This window comes from Cynocephalus volans, chromosome 2, assembly GCF_027409185.1.
Source record: "Cynocephalus volans isolate mCynVol1 chromosome 2, mCynVol1.pri, whole genome shotgun sequence".
In the NCBI taxonomy this organism is placed as follows: domain Eukaryota; kingdom Metazoa; phylum Chordata; class Mammalia; order Dermoptera; family Cynocephalidae; genus Cynocephalus; species Cynocephalus volans.
In genome coordinates, this window is record NC_084461.1 from 100,698,858 (window position 1) to 100,725,610 (window position 26,753).

The following is a 26,753-nucleotide window of genomic DNA, read 5'->3' on the forward strand; positions in this document are numbered from 1 at the left end:
AATTAGGTTAAGTCAAAACTATATTTCAAGATATTATACCAATACATTTTTAAATATCTACCTAGCTCCTATACTATAGAGAATTACATAAACTGAACAAAAATATAGAATCATACTATTTACAACTTCTAAAGTAGCATTTCTGCTTTTGTAATCCCAACTTTATCCTAGCCCTGCTCACTCAAATATCCTCCTTTCATGTTTTTCTCTAGCTGATGTCAGTGAAAATCTAATTCTGTTTTCATCCTACAAGGTGAAATTCAAGTATTTCGTTCATTTTTAAATCCTAGCTGGATATGGAATCTACTTTTCTGGCATCTTAAAAACGAAAGCTGATTTCAATGTAGGTCTACATGGAGACACTGACTAGTTTATTTTATCAAGTTCTCTTCCAACTCTATGCTTTTTTTATTTCCAATATTCACAGTACCTGGAGCTGGAGGAGTATGAAGAATCAATTCTCTGCTGCAAGGACTACAGATTGAACCCTTGTAGGCTCTCACTCTAAAAGCATAGCTGCAATTGCTTTCAAGTTCTGAAACAACTTTACTCGTGCCATGCACTTCTATCTCATTCCATGACAATATTTCATCATCTCTATTAATCTTCCGATATTCAAGTACATAGCTATCAGCTTTATCCTTTTCTGGATGGTCCCAATTTATCAAGGCATTGTTATAAACTTTGCTCTGTTCCTCATTGATCTCTGGAACATCTATGCCTGAAAGAATTATGAAACAGAAAACAACATTAAGGTATTAATATTTCAAGACCTGTATTTTTCCTCAGTAAAAATGATGTTTTGACAATCTTAAGGACTTCTATACTATCCAAGAGTTTTCTAAATTTACACTACTATATGTAAGAAATAGAATAAGTATAAAATAAGATATTTTTATAACTGAAAGGAAAAAGAATAAAAAATAAGACAAAAATTAAAACTCAATTACAGCTTTAAGTATTATAATTATTAATTCTAAAACAATATAAATTAAATTTTTTAACCATATGCTTTCACCTACTAAATAACAGCTCTGGATTTGAAATTTTTCATCTATGCCCTCTCATAAATAAACTATTATTTTAATATTTTAAAATCTAAGTTTAGTGAGCTCATCAAATAAACTCTCAATGAACATCAAATAATTTACTTTCATATTTTCTTCTGTAGAGTTGCAAAGCAATTAAACTAATCTTGGTATAAACACAACATTTTTATAAGAAAATCAGAAACTAAAGAAAACACATAAAAAATTTTACATAACCCAAAGATAATCACTAGAACAATTTTGTGTAGATCTTTCCAATATTTTTCCCCCAATGGCAATTCCACTATATGGGTATACCAATATTTAACTATTGGCAGGGAGGGGAAAATGTGGAGAGGAACAGGTAAAGGGGCATGAAAATCAAGTACAATGTATTTTGAGAAGTAAAATTTTTAAAAAATAATAATTTTTTTAAAATGTAACTATTATTGGAAATGGGTTTCTTTCCTTTTTTATTGAAACATAATTGATGAATATCAGCATCTGTGTACAGTACATGATGATCAAATCAGGATAATTGGTATACTCATCTTTATGAGTATAAAGAAAACGTAAAACAATCATTCTTTGTGACTCTAAATCAATTTCTTTCTAACCATCCCTTCCCCTCCTCCTTTCCCACCTCTAATAACCACAGTTCTGTTCTCTCCTTTTGAAAGCTCAATGTATTATTGTGATTTGGGGGAAATGGGTTTCTAATTTTTCACTAAAAATACAATAATTAAAATATTACAGCTAAATCTCTGTGCATATGCATAATCTTTCCCATAGAATAAATTCCTAAGCTTAACTCCTTGAATCATATGGTAGAACAATAAGCTGTAAGAGTTACACACACACACACACACACACCCCACATCCATACAGACACATTCACAGCAAATTACAGAGAAGGATTATAAAATGAAAAGTAGAAGTCTCCCTTTTTTTCTTATCCCCCAGCTATACACAAACAATGTACAAGCATGTCTGTGTACAGTGCATTTATACAACTAAATGCTATGCAGCCATACTGAGAACTGGAAAGTCATCCAAAATACATTTTAAGGTTAAAAAAAAAGTACAAATTACAAAATAACATGAATAGTATGTCCTACCCCACACATCCCTTTTCTTTTTTCTGAAACACAGCTTACTTATTAAAAAATGTGCATGTAGGAAAAAATGAGGGGAACATCCGTCAGCTGGAAGCTGTGTGGCTACTGTCCATTCTTTCCCATCTATTTTCGTGGGTCTTTGCTATGCATTGATACAACCCAAGACTACCCACCCTCAACCTCACCTTTCCAGAGACCATTTTGTGATTCACAGGGGAGGGAGGACCTTGGACTCACAAATAAGCTAACGTGTATAAGAAAAATAATTCATACACATTTTGGAAACAGAGGATACAGCACATGCTGCAGAGTCAGCATTTGAAAAAATAAGATAGTCATAAATAAGTATACATCAGATTCAAGTTTAGATTTGAAAAGAAAGATCACAGTATTCCTTCAGAGTTAACTTTTAACAGACAAATTTCCTTTGATTGAATGTACAAATCCACAAATCTATTCCTATACAGCAATTAGACTGCAAGTATGTCTTTTTTTTAAGTGTTGTGAGAAACCTCAGGAAGATGAGTTGAGATGCCGAGAATGAAAAAAGGAGATGAAGACTCACTGCTAGGAGGTGGCAAAACACAAACATAAGCAATGTCATGGCTGAACTCTGACCCCGCAAATTCATATGTTGAAGTCCCAACTTCTAGTACCTAGAATGTGAATGTATTTGGAGACAGGATCTTTAAAGAGGGAATTAAATTAAAATGAGGTCACTACAGTGGACCCTAATCCAATATGACTAGTGTCCCTATAAGAAGAAAAGATTAGGACACAGACATGCACAGAGGGAAGACCATGTGAGGACACAGGGAGAAGACGGCCATCTACCAACCAATCTAACAACACCTTGATCTCAGACTTGCAGCCTCCAGAATTGTGAGAAAATGAATTTCTGTTGTTTGAGCCAATGTCTGTGGAACTCAGCAGCCCTAGAAAACTAATACAGCAACGTAAGTACTTCAGTGTCCTAGAGTCAATTTTAGCATGTAGATTCCATTTCTAGGTTTCTGCCCTAGAGAAACTCATCATATACATGTGCAAAAAGAAATGCTGACAAAGATGTTCAGTACAGCACTGCTTATAATAGAGAAAAAATAGAAACAAATGGTCTCTCAGTAGGGAAATGATCTCTTATGAAAACCATAAATAGTTAAAATATAGCTTTAAACCAGAATTTCGTGTTATGAACAAATATTTATCTCAAACTTAATTTTTTTAAAAAGTAATTTATAAAAGAGATACATATAATGTGATGCCATACATAAAATGTTTAAAAACATACAAACCAACAGAATATAGTTTTTGTGCATAAAACATAGAACATAAATGAGATACAATTTCAGGATCCTATGATGCTCCTGGGCAACTTAGATGCTGATTTAGAATGTCAAACTCAAGGGAATCTCTGGTTTTTTTACACAATGTGAATTCAGACTGACAGAATAAGGTTTTGCCTTCACTAAGACTTACCACTAGAGAAGAAGGACAGTTCTCCAAGAAGATCCATTTGTTTAGATGTATTAACAACATAGTCTTCAAAAGAAGTCTGAGCTGCAGGTCTAAAGCTCTTCAAAGATTCTGTAGCCTTCTGTATTCTGCAGACAGACATTTTTTTTATAAGAATGATTATTTAAAAAGCAAACCGAACTAAACACCTGCAATGTGATTAACAGAAGAAAACGTACACTTCATTCAACATTCAAGTTAACAATGAAGCAAGACTACTTCATGTTAACGCAGCATTAATCACTCAGAGCTAAAGTTGAAATGACATTGCTAAAGAGACTAAAGTTAAAAGTAAAAGAAGATACCTGAGGTGGAGTTGTTTTGCTGTCTGTACAAAGCAAGACTGATCCGTCTCCTTAAGCACTTCTTGAGCATATCCCACCAGCCCATTGTTCTCTAGAAGTCCCTGATATTCTTCCATTTGAGTCTGAAATTTGTCTAATCTTAGTTTCTTAGAAGCATCAATTGCTTTCAAAACAGATGACTTCCTCTCTTCTAGAATTTCAAAGAGCTTTTCAAAATGTATAATTGCTTCTTCTTTAGCCCTCTCTCCATTACACTGTCATAAAACAAAGCATTACACCTCATCTGTTAAATCCAAATGTCTTTTCACAAAATTCCACATAATTGTATTTCATCTACATGGTGACAAAACGATCAAAATTCAACAAAACAAACCCAGATACTGTAAGGCAAAAAATTTTTGTCACACTGATCAGAACAATAATTTGGCATCAAATATACTTAGCAAAGAACAATTGACAACTTTTTATTTAGACTTTCTTTGTAATTTTATAATATTGTACTACCTTAAGCTTTTCATCTCCAAAGTCCAGCAATAGACAATTTATTCAATTAAATAATAAAATAATCTTTGATTTGCATATAAAGTAATTTGAAGCAGAAATGAACTGTTTAACCAAAGACAGGAAAACACATTTCTAAAGTTTTGAATTCATTTCAAATTAAGAAATTTTTTAACACTTCCCACACCATTCCAATTTTTTAAAAAGTTAAATCAGTCACAAAACTCAAAACAGTAACATTCTTTACTAAGATGTAAAACTGTAAATCTCCTCTAAAAATTAACATAATTTAATTATAATTAAATCCTGACAGCTGTGTGACCTTCAAATTACTTAACTATGCCTATTTTTCTATGCCTGAGATTTCTCTTCTGAAAACCGGGGATAAGAGAAACCATTTAGGGTTTTTGTAACAATTAAAAAAGATTATTTACATAAAATGCATACCACAATGTTACATATTCTAAACATTATTATCACTATACACACAGCTATTCTTCTACTTCGTCATAAAATGATCCTATCTGTAGTGTTCATTAAACATTTTGAACTCCTGTAAAATCAAAGCTCAACTTGATTTTGAAAACAAGAATAGAAGGGCACTCGTAAGCACCTATCATAATAGACTCACAGCCAGCAGCCAACAAAAAAAAGTCTTCAATAGCATTCTTAAAAGCTGGTAGAAGTGCACCGTGCATTTTCCAGTGGCTTCTGGCCAACACTTACAATGAAAGGAAAATTTTTCAAGATTCCCTTTTCTGTTCCCTAACTCCAACAGCCACATTGTTTAAAAAAGGGAGGGAACAGAGGGTAGTAATATTTTGATAGTATTTTAATGACATATCACAACATTACACTTAGAAATATCATTAAACATACACAAAAGATTTTTTCCATCTAAGCAAAATTATAGATAAAAAGATAGTGTCACATCATCACCGAGTAAAAGTTAAGAATGGAGACAAATTCTCTAGCTCAGAAGAAGATTCTTACCAATCAGCCTACAAATGCTGCTTAGGCCAAATATACAAAAAAGTTCAATAATTTCCCAGGATCCCAAATAATCAGTGTCTGCATGACCACTTGATGCCTGAGTTCCTCAATTTTCAACCTATCTGATGATAAATCCCAAAACAAGTACTGGGTTCTCCTTTCTTTCAGAAGTAAAAGGCAGCATGTCTCAAAGACCTGATAAAGACAAACCTAAAGTGACCAAAAATACAATCCCTGAAGCAATCTACTATCTAAGTGATAATTTGTTTTGTGTTGGAGATTATACCAAACTGAGTTTGTCATTTAATCAGGCAAAAACATGAAAAAAAGAAAATCCTACCTTTAAATTACATGGAAAATGATTTACGGTAGTAAATGCAATCAGTGCTGGTAATATGGTACTAATTCACATAATTCCTCAATAATTTGACTACATCTTAGAAAAAAAATTTTTTTCAAGAGGTAACAGTCTCAAACTAGCTGGGATACTTTGGTATTTAATTACAACTCAAAGTGATCAGGAGTAATGACTCTGTTTCAAGTGGAGAAAAGAAACAGATATACATCAGTGTCAGTGAAGAACATCTGGAATTTTAAAATAACACAGTCTTACCCCCTTTTACTATTTCAAAATGCTATTACTTTTTCTAATTTTTTATTGAAGTATATTAACAAACAGAAAAATGGCATAAAAGTATAAAGATTAATGGATCTTTATAAACATACCTATGTAACCAGCACCCAGCAGAGCATCCAGATTAGATAAAAGAACAATACACCAGTATCCCAGAAACCACACTTATACTCAGTCCAGGCACTAATCCTCCCCTCCTCAACAACAACCATTCTGAATTCTAATTTCATTTTTTTTGGCACTTTAATCTAGTTTCACCTTTTTTGCTACTTTTCACAAATATCATCATACAGTATCCTTTGTACCTGACATCTTCCTTTCAACATTATTGCAAGACTGATCTACACTGTTACATGAAGTTGTAGATCATTCATTCTTATTGCTATTTCTATTCCACTACTGATGGGCACTTGGATAGTTCCCACTTTGTAACTATCACAAACAATGCAGCCATGAACATCCTAATACGTGTCTTTTGGCGAACATATGGAGAGTACACTCAGAAATACCTGTAATTTTAAACACACCTGGCCTTATACACATATAAAACATATTTAAAAAGTCATGTTAATTTTTTAAAATACAAGTAATTGTGAAAGCTATCACTTCCCGTACGTTACCAATTTTGAGACCTTGTTAAGTGCCACATAAAGAGTTAGTCATTCTTTCCTCTGTGTTCCAATATCATTTAATCACTACCTCTATCACAGCACTAATTACACAGCATTATAATTTATTCTTTACATCTGTTTCCCTAGTACCAGAAAAGCAGGGGTGAGACCTAACACAAGTTTGTGTTCTTGGCTCATATAATACCCTCAGGATCCTATGAACAGATAAATAAATGTCTAAAGTAATAAACAAAAACTATGCAAACCAGTTTATCACTTACCTCCATTTCTTTCATTAACAAGTTTAGTTCAGAAATTTGACTCTTCACCTGGCTCTCCTTACCAATAAGGTAATCAATATCCTTTGAAAGCTTTTCCTGTTGAAGCATATTTGTAACAAAAACAGAAGTTTAACAAAGGCCTTGCTGAATTTTTTAATTACCCAGTACTCATCCTCTTCTACAGCCTATGATGAATAGACAGTAAAATCAATTATGGTGATTATCATCAGTAACGCGGGGTAAATGGTTACTGGCCTAAAACACACAGGCCCAAGGACAAATGAAAAATTCAAAGCAGGTTGGAAAAAACAACAAGGTAGTCATGCTTAGATTAGCAAAAAATTCTGAATACACAAATAGTATTTTTTTGTTGTTTATCACTCCCAGAACTCTTCTTCCCAAGGCTTCCAAGTAAATGGAAGGGCAGCAATTCAAATAGTATTGTTTTCCATCAGATTTTATAATTCACTCTTACACACACCTGTGCGCGCGCGCACACACACACACACACACATACACACACACACACACACATACACACACACACACACAGAGAAATAGCACCAAAGAGCCTTCCAAAATAATCTTCATAGCCCAGCCCAGCTTAGAGAGCCATTAAATAATTACAAAATAATGAAATACAGATTTATAAAAATAGGCAATTTCTAAAACTTTTTGAGTAACTTGTTTATAAGGTAGTCATTTCAAAATTAGTATAGCTTCGCATAGAAGTAACATCATAGGTTTTGGAGAGCTCCCTGGTCTAGCTCAGAATACATACTCTGTAATATATCTGAAATATATTTAGAAAAACAAAAACGAAAGTCCTGAAGCACCATGGGGTAAAAAAGTTATAATGGACAAATGTATTCAGAGTCTAAATAATAAGAACATCCAGGAAACACCTGCCAAGCTGTTGGCCTGACCGGAGGATCTGAGCATTTCAGGTCTCAGTCACTGTGGATGACCTGAGATGAAAAGGGTGGGCGAGAAAGAAGAGAGGCAGAGACCCAGCTTATAGGAAATTAAGAAGCTCCTACATATGTCTTCTTCTTCTTCTTTTCTTAGACCATGTAAAAGGGTAAGAAAACATATGCAAACATAAGAGTAGCAGGTTTCTAGCAGGACCCAACTTTATTTCAGAGAAGCATCCAGCAATCAGAACTGTGAGTCTCCTTGATGACTCACTGGAGAGGCAGAGGAAGGACCCGTTAGGTAGAAGAATAAGATATCTGAGCACCAAAGGCCAAATGGAGCCAAGAAAGAAATTACAAGATGTTAAGGGAAGGACAAGACATAAAATCTTGTGTCTTAACCCAGCATTTTACAGATGAGAAAACCAAAGCTCAAAAAGTACAAATATCGTAGTCTGTAGTTGAACTAGAAACCTACTCACTGCAGAGTACACTGAGCACTACTTTACAGGCTGAGAGGTTCTTCTTCAGTACCCAACTGCAAGTAAAATGACATTTCTTCCAATACTGTCCCTATTGGGCCCATGCTGAAAACAGAAGTGCTAGGTACAGGTTCCTTTCTAATTACAGAAGCAAAGAAATGAATTTGGCCTTTTAAGTAAGACTGAGTGCTAAAACAGCTAAAATTAGAAGTACAAAACAGGGTAAGATAAACTGATTGACTCAAAGAGGTAATGACTAGGGAAGAATGGATGACAGAATTCAGAAACCTGATCTAATTATCTAGGCAACAAACCAACATCAGATGGAGAGAAAAAAATCTGTTTTATTAGAGGGGGGAAGGGGAAGGAGAGAGATTGGAAAGGGGCATAAAGAATAAGTATAATCTGTAACAATGAATATGCTAATAAAAAATAAACTTAAAAAAAAAAAAAAAGAAAGAAACCTGATCTACGAGCACCATAGTTCACTCTTGGTGAGTTTTAATGCTTACACAAAGTTTCTGACCAACTATAACCATTATCTGAGATGGCTCCAGTGTTCTTAGTGCCTTCAGGCCTAGGCAGTCTGTTTTAAAAGATCAAATCTGTTTTAACCAAGAAATCAGTACGTCCATTTATTCATAGGCCTCCAAAAAATACAGGCACTGAAGATAAAGTAAAATATAAAAAGACAAGGCTCCCTTGCCTTCAGGAAGTTCATCTAATGGGAGAAGCAGTTTTAAATTCTTTAGATAAATCAGGACCCCAGTTCTCTAGGAACTGATCAGAGGCTAATTTCTCAAGGACTCTAAAACTGTTCAAAAGCTTTCCTCTGGAACAGAGGTTTTTAAATGCTAGTATGTGTCAGAGTCTCCTGAGGTCTAAAAAAGAACACAAAGGCCCAGGTTCCTTGAAGTAGGACAGGACTGGCCTCTGCCGTTATAATGACAGCCCAAAGGTGACTCTAAAATCCAGCATAGTTTGAGAACTTCTGTTTCCCTCTTTTAACCAGGTCCTTGCTCAAAGGTACTGCTGTGGATTCAATGACCTCTTCAAAACTCACTGAAGCTTGACCCACACTATAACAGTGCTGAGAGGGTGGAAAATCGAATTATGGTCAAAAGATGAGGCCTTTAAGAGATGATTAGATTGTGAGGACTGTGCCCTCATGAATGGGTTGATCCATTAATGAAGTAATGGGTATGGTTCTGATGACTGTAAAGAGAGTGAGAAGGTTAGCTTGCTTGCTCCTGGCACTCTCACTATGTGATACCTGGTGTTGCTGTAGAGTCACCACCAAGCAGGCCTTCACCAGATGGGACCCCTGGACCTTTGGACTTCCTAGCCTCCAAAACCACGAGAAATAAATTTTATTTCTTTATAAATTACCCAGTTTCAGATATTCTGTTATAAGCAACAGAAATGGACTAATACAGGTACCCCAAGAAACATTAGAGTTAACAACACAATAAAAAAGGAAGAGAGAAAGGGAGAGAAACTCAATCAACAATTACACTGAATATCTTTTATGTGAGCAGACTAGGAGAACAATGCATAACTAGTATGGTCCTTGCCCTCATATAGCATACAATTTTAAAGGTGATGTCGGCTTTGCTCTATCTCTGAAAATGCTCAGAATAAAATTTTGGGAAGAAAGGATATATGATACGGTTTTGTCGAGTGGCAAATTATTTCAGCAAATATTACAACACTGTCCACCACAAATTTCACAAAAGCAGTATAAGCCATATCTCACATATACTAAAATACAGATGCTATATCACTTTTTCCTTCAGTGAGGAGTATTTAAGGGGACGTTTACATTTTCTGTTTTTGTAAGTCTTAGTTGTTGATCATTTGTTTAAAATCCTAAAGCCATGATTTCCAAAAGAGATAACAGTATAGAAACAAGATTCTTAACTCCCACCTAGAAATTAACAGAAATAATCAATGGGAAATAAAACTAGCAAAAATTCCTCAGGAAACATTCCTCAATAAAATTTCAACTAAGTGCTACAGAGATGGTTGTACAGGAAATAAGCTGAAGTAAGATGAACCAACAATCAACTCTCCTTAGTGAAAGAGCTGTACACTTGTGTGATAAGTTGAGAAAATACTAGAAAACCTACCACCACGCAAAGACAAAAAGGCATGGTCTTGAGGTGTGGCCAGACTGGGAAGGGATAGTTCATACACAACCACAGCCCTTTCTCAGGGCAAAATAGAATTCCAAAGGCTTAGCAGTCCAAACTGATCAGAGAAAATAGTAAACTGGGTTTCCTATGGAGGAAGGTGGGAAGGACTCTCTATTGAAGACTGAGGACAATTGGCAAAGGCAGGCTGTGAAAGATGGAACCACCCTATTTTGAGCCTGTGTGTGTAGATTAACAAAAGCACAGGTGGTTACATGAAAGGAAAAAATATACATATAGGCCTCACCTAACAGATAGACTGTCAGAAGTGAGATTATTCTTCTAATCCAGTTTTTAACTATGTAGGACAGTTCACCCAAAAGTGCAAGCAGTTTCCAGAATTCAAAGGACCCCCTCCACAAAACAACAAAGCCAAACGCTACAACACAGTTTTCCTGTACTGGAAGCCAGACCAAATAGAGAGGCAGCTGGGAAACCTGGTCCGTGCTTCGGCAGTTTCAACAAACAGCGGACAAAAAGACAATGTTCCTCTCCTGTCATGCCATTTCTCTTTTCTCCCTGCAACACTAAAATGGCCAAAATGAAAGAAATAATATAAACCTATATCATGTAGCCCTCCATAGCTCAAAATCTAAAACCAAGTAAAAATTGATTAGATCTGTTTGCTACTTTTGGCAAATGACAAATCTAGATAACTGGTTCCTAACTAAAAAGTGAATAAATTGAAAAATACATTATGGAGTCTATTTTTAAAAGTGTGAAACATAGGTAAGAGAAATTAACACAGCATGTAAAAGACAGTGTATACTACTGTCAAAGATGTATTCCAGGTAACAAAAAATAAAAATAAAAATTGGACAACTTGTATAAGATCAAAACAATAAAACAAAAAAAGTGTTAAATGTCATTACAAATAATGGTATGTGGGGCACACTGTGGAGTACGGTAGAGTGACAATAACTGCATTTACTCTCCCACCTGAAACAACTGAAAAACCTAACAAAATATATGGAATGGCTCTCAAGACACTGGACACCAAGAAACAAAAAGGTAAGATATTTCCCTGAAAGATGGGAACCAAGACGCCTCTATGATTACCCCAGCTTACTATCTGGAGAAGATTGCTACGGCCTGATGCAGAGAGGAATGCAAATGAAGCCCAGGGTCTCCCATGAGTTCAGGAGATGAAGTCAGGAGTCCATGGAGGCCAGAGTGTGCAAGACATAAAACCTAAGAAGAGCCAGCTATAAAGACAAACAACTCCAGAGATGTACAAAGGGTCTCCCCTTGCATATTCAGCAGAGTACTGATCAGCTTGTGTGTGAGGAAACTGCCAGATGCTAGGGAAAGAATCACCCAAAAGGATCAGCAGGAACAATTCTAAGGCTCACACAAGGCTGGGAATAGTGCCTGCTTCCCAGTAGCCAGGCTGGGGAGGAAAAGAAAAAACAACTCAATATTCATAAGGCATCAGGAAGAGTAATCAAAGGACTTTACCTCAATTGTCAGGTAAAATTAGCCTAGAGCTAAGTGCTGCTCTGTACTGCCTACCAAAGCTTAATAGCAAGACCAAACTGTTTCCAAGTATGTAACTTAATTACATACCCAAAGAAAATTCAAGAACGCTTGAAGGAATACGAAACTATCCAGCTGCTAAAAAGGTAAAATTAACAATACCTGGCAGCCAATCAAAAGTTACCAGGCATGTGAAGTAGCAGGAAAACATGAACTATAATAGAAGAAAAACCAGAGAAAAATGACTTGGAAGTAACACAGATGAGAGAATAAGTAGACAAGACAATAAAACAATTATACCTGTATTCCACATGTTCAAAGAAGATAGGGGGAAGACTGAGCATGACATAGGTATAAAATGCAAAATATAAAACTATGTGTAGCTCTGATCAGTTAACTCAGCTGGTGATAGCATGATGCTGATAACACCAAGGTCCAAGGTTTTATCCCTATACCAGCCAGCTGTCAAAAAAACAAAACACACACAAAAAAATTGTGTGTGTGTGTGTGTGTGTGTGTGTGTGTGTATATATAAATATATATACACACATGCAGCTGGACATGGGCCAAAAAATTTCATATCTATATATTGTTAAAGATAGAAAGGAAACAATCAAAATGGGTGGTAGGTTTATGGATGAGTTTGTTCCTTTTTAAAATATATAAAACATTGTTTAAAGGAAAAAAAAAAAAGAAACAGCATTATATACCACTGCCTACTTTGCTGCTGATTATAAATCAAATTGAAAAGTTTTAAAAGGATCATATATAATGTTAACAGACAGGAAATAATTCAGTTTAGCTCGTAAGGGTTCCACCAGAATAAACAAAAAAGTTTATACTAATTCTATAGGCAAGAAACAACAATCAAGAGTCTTAAAATAGCTACAGTCCTTAAAAGTGTGTCACTCCTATGCATACATTTAATATCACAAGTGTTGGGCTCTTTTGGGGATCATGATGAAGTGTCCTTCATCCTTCTCTCTTTCCTCAGAGTTCAGAACTAGCACTGTGTAGGCTTTAACATATACTGGGCATTTTCATATCAGTACCACAAAGAACTATTAGTTAGAAATACCAACAACCTAATATTAGTAGATCATTAAGTAACACATTACACTGTTAACTCATTTCAGTAAAACAGATCACATAAGAAACTGTGATTTTATAAACAAGTCCTACCTTTAAGGTTTTATAGGCACTGCTCATACTGGTCACACGATGATTGGAATGATTACCACCTAACTTACAGAGATGACAAACTGGCCTCCTACATAATTCACAGTACATATTTATTCTCTCCGTTTCATGTTCTGGGCACATTAAAATCTATTAAGTAAGGAATGAAAGTGTGATTAGGGATCTCGGTTTAAAGTAATCTTATAAAGTTCCAAAATACTACTTGAGATATTATATAACCATTATATCACAATCTTCAAAATATTAGGCTGTAATTACTATTATTTATTCATAGTACAATTTTACCTAACTAAAAATATTAGAAAAATATGTTTCCCAACTAAAAACAATTACGGGTTTATCACACTAAAGCATAAAAGCCTTTTGACTTTAACCATTTCAATCTTAGAGTACATCTGAGATAACTTAACCTTTCCTCTATTACTCAGAGTTATCATTATGAACTTTCACTTATTGTATCACACTGGATCAAAACAGAATAAACCACAATATTGCCTTGTAAGCTGTTGGAAATGTTTAGCCATGCTAAATAACTCCAACCAGGCCTTAAATTCTTAAACCTGCTTTTAAAGTTATTTCCTTTCTGTCAAGTTCAAGACTTATAATTATTTCTTTCATAGCACTATAATATTCTAATAATGAAAACTTAACTTACCTTGGGTCTAAAATTAGTGGTTGGGCCCACATATTCATGCTGAGCTTTTACAGTACCCCAAGGATGATAAATTTTGAAGCATTCATTGCAGTAGCTTGCACTACAGTCCATGCAACTTTTTGTGGATTCCTGAGGTGGCGGTTTACAAAGGTCACACATAATGGCTGTGGCTGCCCTAGCTGCTTGCCGGTATCTTTCGACAATAGTTTCCAAAGTGAAATTTCGAAACAGACCGTTGATTCCTCGTTCTCCAAGATCCACATCATGCTCACAGCCAGGGCAAGGAAAAACAGTTGTTCTAGGGGTCAATGAAGTGCGCTTCCAGCCTGTGTAATTAGTAATTATTAGAGTGAAGAAAAGAGGAGTAATGTTTTGGAAAGACACAGCAGCTCAAAAAGTTTGTGGAAAAATAGAATTAAAAGATGATACAAATCTTTCCATGAATTTTTTTCAAATACCCTTGTATCTCTACAAATATATTCCAAAAACATAAAACCCAAAGTGGCTCTCTTTGAATCAATTTGTATTCTGAAAACGCTTTATTAAAGATTGTTTTCTCTTTGTATATAAAAGACAAGCCTGAGTTATTAAATAGTTACCAAATCAAAGAGAAAAGGAAAATATTCTAGAGTAAATCTCACATGAAAACCATATTAAGTCAAACATAGACATAAGGATAAAAAACATAATACAATACTACACAGGGTCAGAATTCTTTGAAATTATATTATCAACATTTACAGTTATTTTTATATGCCATATCCAAAGGTGAACACAGTCTTCACCAACTGACAGGATATGACTTGACCTAAAAGAACAGGTGTCTTTAACTCAGGGAAGACACATGGATAGGCCCCAGGCAGGTCCATGTGTGCAAAATTTTCCATCTACTTACACATGCATATTTTCTGGTTAAACAACCTATATATAGCTTTTATCAGATTCTCACAGGACCATATGACCACAAAATTTTTTAGAACCACTACGATAGACAGTTTCTCACTGTAGTATTGTTTTATCTGAAAGAATTCAGTAGTCAAGATCATTAGTTAATTGAGGGCAATCTACACACTAGAAAAGTGAAAAACTCAATTCATAGACCTAGAATAAGAGGGACCAACCATTAAGAATCTTCTTACAACCTGAAACAAAGAATCATTAAGACTACTTAATTCAGTAAGCCAAAAGTTTCTCAAAAAGTATTACAAATAATTTTACAATATGTATAATACAATAAATGACCTTAAATATCACACTTTGGTTCAGTATTGTCATCCCGATTTTAACAAATCAAGAAACCAAGGCATGACGTCTATAATAACCAGTTCGCAGGAATCCAACCTTGTCCATTTAACATAGAAGCATGTATACATATTCCCTCCTCTCCTTTATAAATCTGTTCTTAGATTATGTAGTCTGGATTGCCCACAAAATAACTCCCATAATATAAATACAAACTTCTTAACCTACAGCCTTATTTCATACTACTATTTATCCTACCAAAAATGAATGGTAGTTCAACTTAGTATACCACATTTAGAAAAGGTCTTTATATAGCTACATTAATATTACTTTCGCACATGACTATCACCACTCAAAAGAGTATTTGAAAAGATGTCTGGCATGATAGCACTACAGGTAAAATTGAGCAATCAGAGCACGATATTACTTATTTGAAGTGACTTTACAGCATGCTAAAAGGCACTGGGCCCCAAAAGCTACTTATGCAACAAACGTGCAGAGCCTTTTTAATATCTTAAAGATATTTTTAACTTTCACATTTTTAAATATTGATGCATCAAAAAAAAAATTCTGTCCCATAAAAATGTGAAAATCCTACCTAAATCATATTCTTGTAATAATTCAAAAAACATGCAATACAGTCCAAGATGTTTCACACCACAGCAGGCATATAAAGAAATAAGAAGCAAAGCTACTTTTAAAACACATGCCAATGAAAATTTCATTTAGTGAAAAAACAAGCCAATAATTCCAGAAGTAGTGCAGTGGTCAAGTTTAAACAAACAAAAATTCACATTTAATTGCATGCTTCCACACATGAACTAGGTGATGGAAATTTTAATGAATGGATAACTAATGTCAAAGTTTAAAAAATGGGTTATTTATTGGTTTTATGAACTGAAGGTTATGACCAATTAAGTAACAGGATAAAAAGTAATCATAACAAAATCATGTTTTAACACGTACACTGGAGACACCCAGATTTTGGTCTTCATGTTCAGAAGTTTCAAAAAGATGTTTTATCCCTTTTCTGTACATCTCTGTTAATTATTTTTACAATCAAAAATAAGGTGTAAAGAATCATGCTGAACTTCTTAAATCCGGTAAAATATTAAATCAAGACATGACTAAATTTTTACATAACTTATTCAAATAGATACCTTGGCTATTTTTCTAAACAGATCTTAAAAGCTCTCAAATTTTTCTTATGAATACTACAAGAAGTGTCTAAAAACAAATAGAATATACGTTCAGGGCAATAAAGAAAATAGTACAGATCTCGGAATATTCTGGGAAGTAAACCTAATTTAAAAAATCAAGACAGCAGAACTAAGAACAAAATGCAATAGAGTCAACTTTCTACTTTGTATAGCTGTGCTTTCTAATACAGTAGCCACTAGCCAAACGTCGCTATTTAAATATAATTTAAGTTAAATTAAAAGTTCAGTTCTTTCGAATTCTCAAGAACCACATGTGGCTAGCAACTACAGTATTATACAGTGCAGGACTGAACATTTCCATTCTCATTGAAAGTTCTATTGGATAGTACTGCTCTATATAGCATGATACAATTAAAAAGAAAAGTAACGATGGCTTGGAAAGGTAAGGAAGCAATGTAAACCAAGCAATGCTATTGTACACGTCAAGCCAAATTTGTAGGGCCAATAATATTTGCAAATTCTGTCAACATAATCACCAGAATCAATTATTTTCCCTTATCTTTACTTCAAAGACAGATTAAACAATAAGCATAAATCATGACAACTTTAAAATGAAGCCTCCAAAAATTTTTCCAATTGGTTTATAGCAAATCCCCCCAAAAAGTCACCTTTCAGTCATATGTTTTACCATTTAAATATCAAAAAAGTATTTCAAAACAAAGGGTAGAGAGTCAATTCATAACTAACATGTTTCAAACCTCTTCCAATTGCATCCTCTCCCACATTCTGGTTACAAGCCACTCCCGCACTGTTACTACCTTGCCACTTAGTGGAGTATCATTCCCTGTGCTGGACATTTGTGTTTGGCAACAGGCTGGTATCTTATGCTGCCACCTTAATGTTTCTTCTGGCATATTCTAACCACCTGACGCCCATGAGTTACATTTACCCTTGCATTATTATATTAGCATTCTTCCACCTATAAAAACTATTTTTCCCAGCTACTCTCTGAATCAAAAATGAGTAACAGGCAATTAACTTCTTTTAAGCAAACTGCTCCCATTTCAAGGGAGACAGAAAAGGGATAACATTTTGGGTGTTTATTATTCTCCAGTAAAATAGAGGGTATCACCAGCATTCCACAAAAAATTAGCCAATTTTACTTTAAAGGTCAACTGGAGTAAAAAAAAATTGGGGGGATCAGATAGGTTGGCCCATCTTTCACACAGAATCAAATACTTAGGAAAGCCTAAAAAAGGACTGTACATTATTTACCCATAGGGGGTAAAACCTGAATGTTAAAACTCTAATGTGAGACATTTTAAAACATTAACAAAGAAGAGACATCATATGCATAAGACAAGCAAAGATTATGTTATTAACAACAAAAATTATCAACACGTTCAATCAAATTTTTCAATACATAAGAAAGTATTGGCTTATTTAACCTCCCCAATGTAGCAACATGAAGCTTTGTTCCACTAAATAAATGTAAAGGATTTTTAAGGTACTGTATACTAAAACAAACAAACAAACAAAAGGAGTATACGTCATTTTCTTCAAAAATATCATGTCATGTATATTGACAAAATGCAAGCACAAATAATCAGTGTCCTCCTTAAAAACATCAAGACTTGCTTGAAAATTCAGTCCTGTTGACCTTTAAGTTATTTCAGCCCAATTTGTTCACTTTCTACAAAATTTGAAAGACTTGACCACTGATGTTTAAGAACTTTATATATACACAAGGTTATTTAAATCTAATACTATATTGCCTGCGGCCACAAAAGCAAAAATGCATTTTCTACCTCTCCACCCCAAAGATCTTCGTTGTGATGCTGTGAACAATGAACAGAAAGCTAGATTTAGAATTTAATTTCAAAGAGAAGATTTACAACTTGTTAACAAAAGATAAAGCAGTAACTATGTCCTGCACATAATACAATTATTGAATTAACAGTAAAAATGTGTTTTTCCTGGTACACATGGTATTTACAAAGCCAGCAATATAAAACACTTATCAAGCTATCTTACTAGAATTCAGAATTATTCATTGTTGCAGCACTTAAGAGATCTATACTTCATCCTATAGTTCGTATTTTTAAATAATCACATTTCTAGTAACTGTTGGAAATACAAAGTAAAAACAAGCATCTTTTGTTTGACCTTTTACTGATCTAAAAACTGTAAGTAAACATTACTAAAACTGAATATATCTTGTGACAACAGGAAAATACAAAACGGGAGAAAAGCTTGCATATACGGGTATATGATCAAAAATATACAGTGATATAGCTCTTTCATTTTTACATAATTTAATATGCTACTGTGTTATGCACACAACCCTTACTCTCCTTTCAAGGTACCCTCTTATTTTAAAAGATCTGTCAAATGTTTAATGCAACACCATCCAAAAGAAATATATGAGCCAGAAGTATGTCATTTTAAATTTTCTGATATACAAATTTAAAAAGTAAAACACAAGTAAATTAGCATTAATAACATTTTATATAAACCATTATATCCAAAATAGTATCATTTCAAAATGTAATCTACAGAAAAAATTATTAAAGGATATTTTAGTCTTTTTTTAATTCAAAGTCTTCAAAATCTAGTGTGTATTTCACACTTACAGCAAATCTCAATTCAGACTAGCCACACTTCAAGCACTCAATAGCCATTTGTGGCTAGTGGCTAGTGGCTACTGTACTGGACAGACGAGGTCTAATTAATCCCTTTATTAAACCAATGGCAAAACTAATTTTTAAAATTTTATTCCTCCCTTACCAATTGCTGAGAATAGGGTTTCTGGTTTCCTTTTCAAGTATGTCTAACTGACAGAATTTTTTTTTTTTAAAAGCCTGTAGGGAAAAAAATAATAATAACCGGAAAATTACCCATGAACCTATCTTTGAATCTATCCAAAGAAAAATTACAAGCAAATGCCCAGTAAATGAAAGTTAAGTAACATTATAACACAATGACTTCTACTAGTTTAAAACTGGTGATCATGTAAAGGAAGGCAATCTTAAAATTTACAATCATTTGATAAAAACCTCCAGGAAGGATTACCATACTTGGGGCATTCTCACCCTCTGGGTACTCTATCTTCATCTATTAACTTGCTCTGTATGTTTTCTTGATGAAGGACTGTGCTCTAATATTGCATCTCTTATGAAGCTTTGTACAATGTAGGCTAGATGCTTCTTAAAAAAAAAAAGGACAAGTCTATCTTGTTCATCACTCTTCAGCATTAGCCTTGTCTGGTAACCAGTGGGCACTCAAATACTTGTTGAATGAATGAATGCAACTGGTATTCAATAATGCATAGAACTTCAGTACTGGAGAAAATCTGGCAGGTGACAGAACGACTGACCCAACCTACCATCCAAATCAGCAATACTGTCTGCAACATTTGCAGACAGTGGTCGCCCACCCATTGTTTAAGACAAAGACTGCAAACACTGATGGCCCCAAAGTTGAATGGGTCAGACCCAAAGATGTGTTTTGGCTGTCCTACCCTATGGTGAGCCGCCATGGTGTTTTAGAATAATTTGAATTAACTGTCAATACTTAAAAAATATATATTTCACATAAAAACCCTATCAGATTTTTTGTGAAAAAACAGTAAATCTGACAATCTTGGTACCACCCACCCCACATGATTCATTTGTGCCAAGTAGCTACTGCCTCCTTTAACAAGGTAACCATTCTAGTCTCCACAGTCCCAAACCAGGCCCCCCTGTCTCCAACAGGGAAGTGTAAAGGCTGCTAAAACTTGGGCTGCTGATTTTCTTACAGTAGATGAGCTCATGGGAAATTAAAATATTTATTGTCTGTTTATCTACGTCACAAAAGTAGAATGAAAGAGGGTCTTGTATTTATGATGCCTGAGGCCTGCTTAATTAATGCACCTATTTGGCCCTTGTAGCATCTAGATTTGACACCTGATTTAAATACTTCTAATGACATAATTAGAGAGCCCATTTCATTTTTGGACAGCCTTAGGGGTGTGTGTGTGTTTTCCTCCATGCTTTGTTATTCCCTCTACTCACTGATTCGGAACCTATGCTAAAGATACCCAGTGTACTACTTTCTCATCCACAAGTCAGCATCATAATTTGCAGTCATCCCTTCTCCAAATTAAACATTCTTATCTCTTGTAATTGTTCTTCCTAGAAAAGTTTTCAAACTCTTCATCATTCTAACTTCTCCCCCTCAGCACATAATCCAACTTCATAGCATAGCAAGAAGAGGAAAGAACATCTCAGTAACTGTTTATGATCTAGACAGTGGAATGGAGCTTTTGTTCTGAAAAAAAATGCCAAGATTAATTGAATATAAGCCATTATGGCATGCTCTTTGCACGAATCTTGTAGCAGAGATTTATCATTCAACATTCATTCAACAAATATTTATTATGCATCTACAGAGCACTGCGCTAGGTAAGTTCCCAATAACTATATTTCATATAGTACTTAATATGAATCACATATAAAAACTAATGAAATCTTAAGATTAAAAGCCCACATAACGGAATTTTATAAAATATGAGGGTACTTAAAAAAGTTCACAGAAAAATAGAATTAAAAGAATATGAATCTTTCTATTAACTTTCCGAAGTACCCTCAAACATATGCAAGCACAATCTAATTATAACTAGAAATACTAGTACTTAACTAAAATTCCACTTAATTGTGCTGAATATTAATACACAAAAAGTAAATTTTCCTTGGTCAACCAAGCAAGAGTCCCTAAAAGATTAGCCAATTGAGATTTACCAATAGAATATCAAGTTTTATCTGGTAGGATGATATCAAGCAATTACTGTCTTTCTTCACCTCCTCAGTGTGCCAGATTCAGAGCAAGGAGAGGAACCTAAAACTGATGACTTCAAGAAGCATATAATCGTCTGTCTTCACACTCTCTACCCTCTCACAACTTGCCTAATGCTCCTTTCCTTGTATGTACATATAATTTTTATATGTGCTAAACATCTGCCAAGTAATTAGTAATTGCTAATTTTATTTTAAAAAGCTTTCAAAATAGCAAAATATCACCCTTAAAACAAACATATTCTTATCCACTTCTTGACGGAGCACATAGAAGGAAATACCACCCAAGGAGATTCCAAATCGCAGGGTGGACCAAAAAAAGAAGATATTCTCTAAAATACAACGCAGGGAAAGAGATTCTTTTCTTTAAAGTTTTTTTAGAAGATTAAAAACTTGCTCTATACTATAAGGGAGAGAAACTGGTAGAGTGGACAAAGGATTAAACTTAAAACCTCAAAGCCCAAATTGGATAGAGATGAAGCTTTAAAGTCTGGTACTTATGGCCACCCATGTACTCCACACAAGGAACATGCTTAACATGAGGCTGTGGTATTTCTAACCATCTTGGTACTTTCCACTGATTTCTGTACTCAGATTTGGCCCTGAATTTCAGCATCCCCAGTGATTTCAAGCTAATTTTGATCGACGTTAATCCTGCAATAGCTGTCCAGAAGAAAAAGTAACACTATCCAACAGCACACAATTTAAACATTAGCCATGTAATAAATGCATATGGTATGTACATCAAATTAGATCTACTTATATGCATTACTACAGAATTCAATTACAATTTATAACATTCAAAATCCTTATTTTTAAAAGTGGATTAAAAACAACTGAAGAAAATAAAACCCTCAGGTGGAATAAAATGATACCAAATAATCCCTCTAAAAAGTTTTCTAGTATTAGCCATTATGTAGTTTCATCGCTTGATTCTTCAGTATTTATTTACATATTATCATATATGGGTGTTTCCCAAATAAGTATTTTGATAGTCCTTTATTTTATCATCTCAAGGACATCACAGGTCAGAACATCCCCTAAAATACAAAATTAATAAGGGGCTTACCATAAAGTTGGTGTTCAATATCTAATATCCACTTTCAGTGTATATCAAAAGATAACAGCAATTCATTTTGACATTTTAAGGGCCGGGGGCCCTTTATAACTACAGTTTTATTTTATTTGCCTGAAAAAATAACCCTCAAGTGACAAAAATGATTTTCTTTCCACAATTATCACTGAACACATCCGTAAGTTCCTCCCTAGACAACGCCACAGTTCTACCACATACCTGGTCTGTTAATCTTATCCAGGCTAGAAGAAGGGAGCCAAAGTCGAGGACTGCTCTGATTGGAGTTGTCTGATCCCATGTCATTGAATGAATCATCAAGAGTCAGTAAGAGTTCTTTCACACATTTATGACAGATACTATGTTGACAAGGGAGAATCAATGGGTGGGTAAACAGCTCCTTGCATGCAGGGCAAATGAGCTCTCTTTCGATATTCTTGATGGTAACCTTAAATTGAAGAACAAAAAAATCAGACTCAAAGGCTCTTTGTGGGTAAATATATTAACAAGCTTATACCTCTTATATAAGTACATGTATTTACCTTTCCAAAAAAATTAAGAAACAGACATTTTTTAAATCTGAAGTTCCTTTTCAGCTACGAAATTCTATACCACCAATCCACCTCAACACCCATAACCTAGAACTGAAGGGACACTAGACAGAAAAAGGAAAGAAACTGGGGCCTGCCCGTGGCTCACTTGGAAGAGTGTGGTGCTGATAACACCAAGGCCACGAGTTCAGATCTCTGTATAGGGATGGCCGGTTGCTCACTTCAGAGAGTGTGGTGCTGACAACACCAAGTCAAGGTTTAGGATCCCCTTACTGGTCATCTTTTTTTTTTTAAAAAAAAAAAAAAGGAAAGAAAGTGAAGTACAAGAGAAAAAATTAGCATAAAATATTATGCGACCACAATATTCTATGAAAAATTATAAAGTCATTCAAAGTAATCATGAATAATTCGATTTAGGACTTCGGTGAAATCCTAAAAGCAGATTATTTCAATAAAAAATTTGAATACAGCAATAAGAATAAGAATATATTCCTATTTAGTGCATTAACTCTGTGACTGGTGAATAACAAGAGCTGGTAAAAACTAGGTTAGCTAGTATGTTCATAGGGCCCTAGATGAAATCTATTTACAAGCTGAATTATCAACAATTTTCTACATTAAATGTGACCATTTTTCATATGCTGCACCTGTAATGCAGCTAACATGCTTGAGATTCTCATGCTGTATATCAAAACAGTTATCTTAAAAGCACTTTAAGAATATTAAAAGGGTGTAGAGGACTAAAAGGCACCATTATAAGTGCTCTCAATTCTACAGGTGCTCACTATTTTAAGTAAGGAACATTTTAGACTCTTATCATATCTAAAAAGGTTTGATGACCTCACGCCAGTTTTTCCATCCTTCCCCCACATAGTTTATTTGCCCCATGTATCCTAAACTTCAAATGCTATGAATCTATACTCTACATCCCTGCAGTTTTAACAATAGTTCAATGTTAAAAGTACTCATACCTTGTACAATCATTTCAACTATTGAAAATACACAGAAAATGAAAATTGAATTAATTCACTTATTTTTGTTTTGTTTCGTTTTTGTTTTGGCAGCTGGCCGGTATGGGAATCCAAACCCTTGACCTTGGTGTTATTACACTGTGCTCTAATAATTCACCTTTTTTCCCCTATACTAATGGCTTCCTTTTATTTTTATGAATGCGTATTTAGGCATTTCACACACTTCATAAAACAATGTCTAAAAATCTCCAATTACATTCTTTATCTGAGAAGTGAAATTTTACAATTGTTATCAAAGATAGGATTGTCTTTTTGAAACAGCTTATTTATTAATTAGTATAGTAGCATATACCTGTATCTTAGGATATTGAACTGAAGGGTGCTCTTCTTTCACACTGGAAAATCAACTACATAATATCATATGTATGTTCAAATGAATATACTGAAGAATTCTGAAAAATTTTAATCAAAATCCACTTTCAGCCTGTTAAATAACTTCCTGGGAGGACCAATGACAAACACAGTGTGCTCATGATGAAATCATGAATCTCTTCAGAATTAATTTTTATAATGGCACTTTTGATTATGTTGATCCAAGTAATGCAGCAGTGGCAGGTTGGATCAAGTCAAAGTTTTAGTTTCCCCACATGCTGTCTCACTTGATTTAGGAGGGCTTGGGAATACCCAAGAATTATCTTCTATAGAATTTCTGCCATAAGAGCTGTTTTCCTGAAAGTTTGTACCATCATTAGGAATGCATCTCTCATTATGTCCATGACTGGAGAATTGCTTTCTTTGATAAAAATCTTTATATCTCTTGGTAAAGGGGGAAACGTATGCTAACCTATTCCCCCCAGTATGACACAAGTGCCTTAATGATTCTTGACAATGCAATAGCATTACAGCCAACTGTCTTTATCATTGCCAGTGGGTCTTTCAGTGTAGTGTCTTTTGCTGCATCACCCAAATATTTAATAAAGACCAACGTCATGTCACAATTTTAATAAATTTGGAAATAAGATAACCACACCTCACAATCACATCAAAGAATCTAGAATATTCACATTCTATCACATCTCACAAAGGGCTCGACAGACACTAATTCAAAGGAAAATATTGTTCTAAATGTCCAAAATAGGTTCTCACACCCACTTTATGTATAAAACTATATGGTCAATCAAGGTTTACCTGTCACTGGAGGAAGATCTACAATCATTTCCTGTACATAAAGTAGTGTCTTGAATGTGGCTTTTTAGTCTCAACGGATATAAAGTAATTCTTATCCGAAAGAAAAATTAGTGTTCATTTTATATTCATTGACGGGGAAACAATATGATTAAGAGAAATGTGAGGTGGTGGCTCCCCCCAGCAGTTTCAAAGGGCTTTCCTCAGGAAACTTTCGGAAGAACTGCATATCCGACCCCTTCAAATGAAAACGTTCGTACCCCCGATAGCTGCCAAGCCCCGGCCCGCCCCACTCAAGCAGGCAAAGCCGGGAGGAGCCTTTGCTCGCTGCGGCAGCCACAGGCGTCCCTGCGCGGCGGTCCGAGCGGGACCCGAGCGCTGGCCCCACGGCGCTCCCAGACAAAGGGGGCCGGACACGCCCAGGACACACGCGCCGGCACGCGAACCCCGACTCACTAAAGCGAATTAAATCACAGCCTGAACCCCATTAAAGAGCCCCGCCGGGATTCCCCGAGGTGTTCAGGTGGGCAATCACCAACCGGCGCTCTCCTCCGGGCCCAGGGGACTCCGAGACCGGCCCTCCGCGGGAGTAAAGGGGGCGCCCCAGGTTGCGGAACACGGGCCGGGACGGCGAAGAGGAAGCGGGGCCACCACCGCCCGCCCTCGCTCCTCCGGGAGGAGAGGAGCCCTCCAGGATCAGGGCGGAGGGCACAGAGAGCCGGGGCCCCGGGACGCCGCATCGAGCTGGGAGGCGGCGGCCCCTCTCCCTTCGCTCACCAGTGGATCTGAACCATCCCCCTCCATGGCAGCCTTCCGCCAGGTGTCATCAACAGCAAGGTCCAAACGGGCAGACAGGCAGCCCCGGGCAGGGTTTGGTGGGCGGGGCCCTGCGGTGACCGTGGAGACTCGGTCCGGAGCCGAAGGACGAGCAGCTCAGCCGGACCGGCCAGCGGACCGACGCAGCGGGGAGCAAGCCGGGGCGCACGAAAGCACAGGCGCGGGAGAGTCCCTGCTACAGCCCCGGGAAGCCCACCGCGCGGCCGGCTGCGGCTGCGGCTCCTGCGGACTGCGGCTGGGCGGGCGGCAGTGCCGAGATCAGGGCGGGGGCGCAGCGGAGGGCGGGGCCGGGGCGGGGCACCGTCGTCCGGGCAACAGCGCCCGCCGCACAAAGGAGGCGGGGCCGCCGCTAGAGGCGCTGCGAGCTGCTGAACGCCGGGCCGGCGAAACCCGAGCAGGCGGGGTTTGGGTACGGCTGCTTCCACCTCCCCCTCCGCCCCTCATTCTCTCCGGCCCTGGCCACCTCCCGACGCCCTCTGAAGGGGCAGCAAGCCTCCGAGGGGCGGAAGTGAAGGCGGTGGAGGCCGAGGGCGCGCCGGCTGGGGTGGTCCGGCTGCGCTGCGGCGGGCTGCGGCCCTCACCCCCGGCCCAGCGCCGACCCTCTGCCCTCCGCTTTGCTTTCCCTGGGATTCGCAAAGTGCGGGGCGAGGTTTTAAACAAGCCCCACTTCCGGGCTCCAAACGGGGCGGTGGCGGCGAGGGCGGGCCCCAGCCGGCTATCCTGTGCCGTCGCAGCTGGGCGACCGGAGCGAGACCCCACCCACCCCTGCCGCAGCCCCAGCCAGGCCGGGCCTGGGGGGTTCCCCTCGTGGGTCCCTGTCCCCGCCCGGCCCTTCCCCATCCTCTCCCGGCTCGATTCGTTGGGTCAACTTCACATTCTCTGATTGGCCACCGGTCACTCATATTCTGCTTTCTGATTCTAAACACCAGGGCGCGGTGCTGTCATGCACTACATGTTCTTGCCAAGTGGCGCGGGGACAGCCCACAGGGTAGAGGTTC

General features: G+C 36.6%; 1 protein-coding gene across 3 annotated transcripts in view; it reads right to left on the reverse strand.

The window, feature by feature from the left end:
* The window catches only part of TRIM36 (tripartite motif containing 36), a 31,331-nt gene extending 5,359 nt beyond the window's left edge, over positions 1 to 25,972 (reverse strand). The window contains exons 1-9 of one of the 3 annotated variants that reach the window (XM_063086177.1): positions 25,696 to 25,972; positions 22,434 to 22,659; positions 18,113 to 18,142; positions 13,903 to 14,228; positions 13,230 to 13,376; positions 6,984 to 7,079; positions 3,964 to 4,085; positions 3,623 to 3,747; positions 431 to 721 (exon numbers count right to left, since the gene is read on the reverse strand). In XM_063086177.1, the coding sequence (XP_062942247.1) occupies positions 431 to 721; positions 3,623 to 3,747; positions 3,964 to 4,085; positions 6,984 to 7,079; positions 13,230 to 13,376; positions 13,903 to 14,228; positions 18,113 to 18,142; positions 22,434 to 22,659; positions 25,696 to 25,722 (1,390 nt within the window). In that variant the 5' untranslated portion in view covers positions 25,723 to 25,972. Of the gene's footprint in view, positions 1 to 430; positions 722 to 3,622; positions 3,748 to 3,963; positions 4,218 to 6,983; positions 7,080 to 13,229; positions 13,377 to 13,902; positions 14,229 to 18,112; positions 18,143 to 22,433; positions 22,660 to 25,695 lie in introns of all 3 variants that reach the window. The other 2 variants (XM_063086175.1, XM_063086176.1) reach the window with 2 other exon arrangements.
* Positions 25,973 to 26,753: the final 781 nt, after the last annotated feature.